This window comes from Varroa jacobsoni, unplaced genomic scaffold (genome assembly GCF_002532875.2).
Source record: "Varroa jacobsoni isolate VJ856 unplaced genomic scaffold, vjacob_1.0 contig05539, whole genome shotgun sequence".
NCBI classification, from domain to species: Eukaryota; Metazoa; Arthropoda; class Arachnida; order Mesostigmata; family Varroidae; genus Varroa; species Varroa jacobsoni.
The window spans coordinates 1-8,558 of NW_019215609.1; the positions used below are offsets into that span (position 1 = coordinate 1).

At 37.7% G+C, this 8,558-nt stretch overlaps 2 protein-coding genes across 3 annotated transcripts; one reads left to right on the plus strand and one right to left on the minus strand.

Annotated features, from left to right (window-relative positions):
• Positions 1-378: 378 nt before the first annotated feature.
• On the plus strand, positions 379-3,260 carry LOC111273224 (uncharacterized). Of its 2 annotated transcripts, none has more exons than XM_022854928.2 (4): positions 379-622; positions 1,049-1,261; positions 1,818-2,067; positions 2,599-2,758. In XM_022854928.2, exons 1-4 carry the CDS (start codon positions 609-611, stop codon positions 2,644-2,646), a joined length of 525 nt encoding a protein of 174 aa, XP_022710663.1. In that variant the 5' UTR covers positions 379-608; the 3' UTR covers positions 2,647-2,758. The 2 variants fall into 2 exon arrangements, with proteins under 2 accessions (XP_022710663.1, XP_022710662.1); XM_022854927.2 differs by having other exon boundaries at positions 383-622; positions 2,544-3,260.
• A 1,063-nt stretch (positions 3,261-4,323) lies between these two features.
• On the minus strand, positions 4,324-7,957 carry Rpt6 (26S proteasome regulatory subunit Rpt6; the record flags this gene model as incomplete). The annotated part of the gene is given in 4 exon segments (XM_022854926.2): positions 4,324-6,635; positions 6,936-7,125; positions 7,311-7,423; positions 7,931-7,957. Coding segments are annotated over 4 exon segments (1,230 nt in total), but the record flags the coding sequence as incomplete, so codon positions are not given.
• Positions 7,958-8,558: the final 601 nt, after the last annotated feature.

An 8,558-nucleotide genomic window follows, 5' to 3' on the forward strand; every position in this document is an offset into this window, starting at 1 on the left:
GATATATATAAACACTGAGATTTTATTGTCATCTTAGTCGTTATCTTGAAGACGCTGTCATTATATCTGGTCCATTAGAAGGTTAATTTATTTTCAAGCACTACAGCCCGTTTAGTCCGTTGTCAATTCTCCGTTACCACTATTACCATTTCTGCGCGTTAAATACATATAACTGGTTTATTCGGAATAGTTTTTGGAATAAGTCTGAGCATACTCGTTCGCTAACACCGCTTAGTTTTCACGAAAGGAAATGCTGTTTTCCTTGTGGGGAGACTAAATCGTAGAACAGCTCATATATCCAGTAGCTATGTGACATCCGTGCCGAAACGCTTTCATATGCATAAACAACTCCCAAGGTCATGATGATCACCTTATAACGAGCACACATACGCACGCCATCGTGCTCAACGTCTTGGCAGCTGTTCCGTCGGTCAGAAGCGTTGTCACTCGCGCTAGAAACGAAGACAACTCCAGATAATGTAGACGTGAGCTACCCGCCTCCTCACGATGTTCCGTGTGTAGGCACGCGAAATTTGAAAAAGCATTAACGTATTGCTCAGTTTTCTTGCAGCGTGTTTATACAAAGGCAAAAAGTCAAAAAAAGGATAATGTTCTGTGTACTGTGAGTAGATTTTTCATTCTTCTTGAAACCTATCAATTTGTAGAGTAGCAGAGTGCATAAGCCTAATGTATTTATTTTTTAATTGCTGATTAAATTCCGATGACGGTAGAGTTTCAAGCGGCTTAGCTGATGAACATAGTTCCAGTATATTACATTTTAATGTTACACAATTGTAGATATAAGGAGTTTACACAGGTATATAAGCTCTGCATTACACATTAGGTACGATCTGGTGTTGCGGTGCGTAGTTTTACTGCATGCATTTTTAGAGACATTTGTGGAAACCACTGTCGACAACATCGTACTTGTAGAACCTTGAGTGACTATCTAAATAGAATTCAATTTGTTGGTTCCACAAGTTACTCATTTTACTTATACATCGGGAACATCACAAGTAATTTTAATATAGCGACCTCTGGTGGACAGGAAACACTTGGTGCTGTGCGGTTTGCTCGAAGGATTCGTTTTGGGTGTTCTGGCATCAAAGCAGGACATCGGTCAACCTGATTGCAGTTACGATTACCTCGATCGTTGTGGTCAGGATCTATTTTTATGGCACACCGACGCGGATAACGTTAGAGCACCAATCACCGCCACAGAACTTGAAGAGCACTGCGAGCGTCAGGACGCAGCTGAAACGTTGGCTACTCTCATAGAATACTAATACATAGTCTAGGGAACTTTCGTATCACGGCCAATTCTAAGATCAATTCAAACGCATATGATATTGGTAGCATTTTGACGCATATTGAAAGAAACATCCACCATTATATTAAATTTAAAAATTCAAACATAGGGGGATAAAATATTAGGAACCTTATTTTATCTAAGTCTATTTTAACAAGCTTATCTATTAGAAGAAAAACTAGTGCACATTTACGCTGCACATCTATTTATGCACGTCAGATCTGGCCCGTGGGGTTAAAATTGCGGATGATTTTCTCATTCTTTCTGCTGTTCACTATATAATTATCTAATATACTTCGATATATTATACGGTAATTTTATCAGTCAGGGTAATATTTTGTAGAAGTCCCGAAAAAACTCCACAAAAAACCAAATCCTTCACTGACTATTGGTAATTAGCGAAAATAGGATATATTTTACCTAATGTAATAGATTTCTTTACTATGGATAGGTTATATATTCGATACAGGATCACCTGGTTTATTATGACGCGTATCATTCATTATAGATGTGTCCGAGCACGAGCCGAAAACTGCACGGCTGGGCTGGTAAAAGGTACAATCAGATTTTTCCTTGATGCGATTCGTGATGAGTTCGAGACTCGTTGCGATCCTACAACGGCTCAGCATGACGCATATTTACGCATCGCGCCTTGCTTGAACAAGCTCTCTGATAAACTGCGCAACTGTTCGATTGATTTCATTCTGTCAACAGACAGAGCTGCCAACGACTCTATCGGAAAACCCTTGCGAGAAAAGGTAAACGTCAGTATTTTATAACTAATTCATAGCAATCGACCTAAAGCCCTTGCTATATGAAGAATCATTTTTAGCGATTTTATAATAACATACCCTCTGGTTTTAATACTATTATGAATTTAAAATAAATAAATAAAAGCGCTTTTACATTTAACATTTAATTCTTGGTAAAACTACATTTGGCCAGATTGGCCTAAAAGAAGCAGCTGGAATAGCGTGAATAGCTTTTCAGTTATCAATTAGGAGTTTTAACGATATTGCCAAATTTAAAACTAAGGTCACAGACTACTCTCTGAAAGTGTGATTTATTAGTTGAGTCTGTAAACCAAAAACTACTTAGGCAGAAATGACGCAAATGGAATACCCCTCATGCGGTCTTGAATTTTACAACAAATTAAGGGTGTATTCTAAAAAAATGAGATGTTTTTCTGTTGCAATGTTGACTTTTGCTATCTGCCAAATCGTTTATTTAACAGATTCCGCCGGTGTGTTGTAATTTCGCTTTCTACACCGAATGTATGTGCACCGCAGTTCGAACGTGTGGCGAAGATGCTGAGACTTTCATGCGCTCTATTCTGACCACTATTGCCGGAGATTTCGTCAATGGAGCCTGTGGTTCGTACGAACCGAATAGCGAAGTCTGTAAGCTGCACAAGAGACAAAACAAAAACATAGCTACCTCGCTAGAGAACAGCAGTTATAAGGATATTCACACGTTTGTCTCGGCTCTAGACAAACTCGCCATATCACTCAGTTCACGCTAAAAGCTAATTAGGGAATGTATAAAGAAGATGGTCTCAGAAAGGTTGCACTAAGGTTTAATGACCTAATCAAGCGGCAGTTGTTAGGCGATTTTAAATCGAAATACAATTTCAGTATTACGATCTTTGAAATGATCAAAAATAATATAAATTAAAGGAATCGTAGATTTGCAGCAACCGTTGTAGAAGAACTAGGTTTAAGGTAACTCAAGGTAAGGTTCTGTAGTTGCTGTTGATGCTTGAAAAGTATGTTCTGAAAAATGCAAGACCTTCATTTCCACTCACCGTTCAACTGGCAGCTAACTTCTAAGCTATACGACAAAAAATTAGCGTTTTCTTGTAATGATATAGGATTTACATTTTTGTCTATAAGTGTATACGTGATAAGAATTATATAGGCCGTAAATAAATAATGACTAATGCAACTTTTTATATTTTTTGTTTTCGTTTATAGAATATTTTCATTAAATATTCATAGTCGTTCATTCATAGAAATTCATTCTAGCCAGGTGAAGTGCTTTGATGTTTTTCCATCTTTTGCACACAAAATAATAATGCAAAAAGAGAATGCGAATCTTCGCTTTGAAACGATTCTTAGCAAAAGCCAATTATTTCACTAGTTTTTCTGCCCAAACGAAAAAAAAATTATAATATTTAGTGAGGCACGTTACAGCTTTCGCGATAATCCTTAAGGTTCTCGAATGCCTTTAGTCCCAGATAGACTAAAGCAATAAAAAAAGGATCAGAAAACCAGTACAATAAAAGCACTCCTACTTACTTTCCATAAAAACCTTTCGCACAGTCTAAAATCATATTTTACGAAATCAGAAGAGAAGGAGAGCGCAAGCAAAATAATAGATATTATTATTAAATTATTTTAGGAATGGTTCATAATGTTGTAGCAAATTACAACCTGGCAAAAATAGCATACTATTTTTGATTATACTCTTGATTATATCTGAGCCAACACGATGCCAGAGATTCGGTAGAAAGAAGAAAAATACACGGGATATCCCTTAAATACTTGTATAACTTTTTGTGGTATTTCTAAAATATCTACATGAGGAAAAATCGTCAGAATGAAGAGTAGTTTTAAATTTCATGAATTCAGTAATATATATATATATATTCAATAATGGCTATTTGAAGTTAAGCTTCACCATGAGCTATTGGATTATAGTAGAGACTTTATATTCTGAAGCTGCATAGAATAATAGTTACTACTCCGTAAATATTAGTGCATGTGAAGTGAATAAACCAGCTTGCTATGTACTTTAATAAATAAAAAAAAAATAGAAAACTTATTATTGATTCGCTTTTCGAGCAAAACATCCATGGCGCACATTTTCCTGCAAAATAGCGTCAGCGCATTTCAGTGATTTATGATATAAGAACTACAAAGATTAGGTTTGCAAAACCGAGGCTAAAAAAGCAGCTAAACCAAATAGTGATTTCGATTCGTATGTGCTCCAGAAAAAATGAGTGCTAATGCAAGGAAAGTAAAGCTGATCTTTATTGTTGGCATATCAAGTATATATCCGTCCTAATGGTTATATAATAATTCATTTTAATTAACGTAATTAACGTTCTTATGCCCTGTCTACGGTGCATGACAACACGAGTTATAAATCATAAAAACTTGATTTGCTGACCTTTAACCAACTAACTATTAAGTAATATGAAAACTCGAAACGAAAACAATTCATATAGTCATATTTTTAGGAATCTGGCTTGTTTTCAGAAAGCAACTGCAGGAACAGTTGTGGGTCAACCGCACTGGGATGTTCCCATCCGCGATGTTGTCCAGTCCTTCTACGTAGTTTTCTCGGCTAATTATGAAGTAGCAGGCGTTGATGATCTACTCATACGGTATACAAGAGTAAACGCTTTGTGCACTGGAGATTATAGTCCTCATCAACTGTCGTGACAAGATTAATGTAGCCCCTTTATAGGCGGAACTTGAATGAAATATGAAAACTTTTCACATACGTTGGCAAAAACATCCCATACGGATGTGTTAATCCAATGTAATTGCTAGTCATTTCCATAACCGCTTCAGTTCGGCAATTAAGCCGTATACACATTATTTTTAAAAATTTTATCTCAATTTATTTCGAACACCCTGTACTTCTAAAAAATAGAAATGTCACTGCTAACGGATGCATAGCATTGTAACGGTGATGGAGATTATGATATGTTTTTTGTAGCACATAATGCGATAGCATGAATGACCTATCAAAATTCAATCTCTTAGTCTATAGAAACACAAGTTAATATCATCGTGATCTATTGCTAACTGGCGTAGACTTAATGCCAAGGTCGATATAAGATTAAGTTAATGCGCCTGTGGGCTACTTTTGTTTGGAAATGAACACAACTCATTCAATCCTGTCTAAAAATGCGAATAGTCAATAGTGATAACTTCATTAATACGATCTAGACCGCAATACGGACCAGTACCATAAAAAACTGGAGAAAAGGCCTGCAATGGGCGTTAATCGCTACGGTAGAAATATTTCGAATTATTGCTTTAATGATAAACGATATGAATAAGTTGCCCCATAACATCTAGTTCCTTGAGTGCCTTTGCAAAATGCGATATAACAAAATAAAATACCTCGTTCTGCAAATTCTACACAATTGGATTGTCCCACAGAAATAAATTATAACCAGCATAATTCTGTCGGCACTACGTCGGTATATATCGAGAAGCCGTATTTTCTTATTTTATTCAAAGATTATATGTCATGCCTACAGCATATCTATACGCGTATTTAGTACAGAACTAGACAACGGCTAAGTGATCATTCTTTTTATTATATATGCAATTCATTTCTGATTGCCCCATAATTTCTATCGCACTTTCTATTTATTATATTCTTTACGCTTTTTAAAAATGCCGCTGGCTCACTTCCAGAGTTTCTTAATCGACATATTCTTTTCGGCATCCTTCTGCATAACTTTAGCAACCGCCATTTCGAAATCCTCTTGAGTTACGTGAACGCGTCGTTCCCTGAGAGCATACATTCCAGCTTCTGTGCAAACGCCCTTAACCTCTGCTCCAGAGGCGCCGGGCATCGCTTCAGCGATCTTTCGTAAATCGATGCCACGCGTAAGATTCATCTTCCTCGAGTGTATTCGAAGTATGTCAAGACGGGCTTCCTCATTAGGCGGCGGAAACTCGATCTTTCGATCGATACGGCCAGGACGAAGTAGAGCCGAATCCAGAATGTCAATTCGATTTGTGGCCATAATCACCTTGATGTTGCGCGTCGCCTCGAAACCGTCCAATTGATTAAGCAGTTCCAACATGGTACGCTGCACTTCAGAGTCGCCTCCGGATCCGCTCTCAATCCGGGAACTGCCGATAGAATCGATTTCATCCATGAAAATGATTGACGGCGCATGTTCTCTGGCCATCACAAACAGCTCTCGCACCATTCGCGAACCTTCACCGATAAACTTCTGTACGAGTTCCGAACCGGAGACGCGAATAAATGTGCAGTCTGTGTGATGCGCGACGGCTCTCGCCAGTAGCGTTTTACCGGTGCCGGGTGGCCCGTACAACAATACGCCCTTTGGCTGGGCAATACCTAGCGCTTCGAACAGCTCTGGATGTTTGACGGGCAGTTCGATGACCTCCTTAATCTCCTTTATCTGCTTGTCCAACCCGCCTACCATTTCGTAGGTCGAGTCCGGCACCTTCTCCACCATCATAAGCGAGACAAGAGGGTCGACTTTGTTCGGCAGTATCTTATGTAATGTATACGAATCATTGCGCAGAGCGACTCGGCAGTTAGGAGTCACCTGTAACGAACAGCCAAACAAACGTACAGTGTAATTTTTTATTGAAATAAAGTTGTCCAATGGAATATGACTGAATATTAAAGTAAATGAACACGTAAAAATTCCCAAAAACTCCCTGGAATCGTACTAGGCAACCAACTCGATTGACAAGAGGAAACTGCTTCTATGATCTCAATTGAAAGGTCGGCTTTTCAATAAGACTGAAAAAGAGACACAAATAAAAATCCGTCAAGAATAGCGCAACATATTTTTGTCAATGTTGTGCTCACGTGAATTAGATTTTGTGATGGGATCTGGTACCTGGCTCATGTCAATGTTTTTATCGATGTCCACGACGAACTTGCCCTCCGGGTGCACCTTGACAAGCACTTTTTTCTTATCCATTGGCTTGACAACTTCACCCACGTAGGAACCTTGCTCTTGCAGAAGTTGCAATTCCTCGCGTAGCAAACGAACTTTCGCATTCAGCTCATTTCGTTGTGCTTGCAGCCTGAAGCAGATCAAATAGGTCAGAATCGTGCTTTAGTCTTAACCGTCACCCACGTAACCAAGCACCTAGTGTACGTCAGAAGTCGTTAACTGTCAGTTTTGAACAGACAGCAAAGTAGATTACAAAAAATTGGAACTTCGATACCGAAAGCAAAGCATGTAATATGGGTATTAAAAATTACTTACCTTCTTAGATTCTGAGTCTTGTCTGACACAATCAGCTGAAGCTCTTCGATCTTAGCAATATAATATTGCTTTAAGCCCTCCCGGTCTTTCCCGACCAACGGCTCCACCTCCATCTAAAAGTTTGACAAAATGCAGTAATTAGAATAGATAAAAGGCCCTAAAAATTTTGAGTAATTACATATTTTCACAATACATGGAATGCATATACAAGCTCGATAGCACAACCGTAAACTTGTATTCTGTTGTGTAGCTTAAGTAGCATAGTTTCTCACTACGTTATATGTTTAAATTTACATAATTCAAATTTGTTCTTTCTCTTATAACACTAAAAAATTATTTTTCCAATAATTCACTTTAATCTGGCTAATTACCACGAAGCAGTGATTATAAATCGACCACTACTAATCTTATACCATGATCATATTTTATACAGCAGCAAATTAAGCAAAGCTCAGACTCGACTACGAAATAGTCGAAACAAAATCTAAGTCAGGTTATATAGTTCAGGTCTGTTATAAAAAACTATTTTTTGCATTATAAAGCATCTATATTGTTTTACGGCTAGCCGTTCACAAATACGTATGATGCCATAAAAATCACAAACACGAAAATACTCCTACCTGCGCCGGGGCAGCGAAAAATTGTGCCTAAAAATAAAGAATCATATAATGTGAGCAAATCACATCGATTGCAGTCCTAAAAACATGTAAGTACGCTCTCAACGGTTAGCTGCTGATAATACATAACACGTGGCGCTGACCTGTTAAACATGCAGAGATTTAGACGTCCAACTCGCGTAACTAAATCAATGTTTATGAACATTGATTTGGTCATACAAGTTGGATTTTTCTTTTAATTACTCGGCTTTTTTTGACTGCATCGTTCAAACCGTGCATTTGTATATTTAATTTGGACCACATAAGGAAAATTAGGCATTTATAAGGCCAGTCGTATGGTGGTCCGTTTAACCATGATGCCGGCAAGCACAGCTGATCAGTTTGTTCTATTTAAAGACACACAGCCGTGGTGATAACGTTTACCTTTGTTCGATTAAAGTCTAACGCACCTTTTAGTGAAAAAAAACATATATTTATATCAGCAAGTTTGATATTATTTAAATTGATTTACTCTATAAATAAATGTACATATGAACTCATCGCTTCAGGGATAAACTGTATATAGAGTTTCAAACTATTTTTTTGTTGACTTTCCAACATCTGGCGTGCTATCGCTTAGTGGCGACAATCC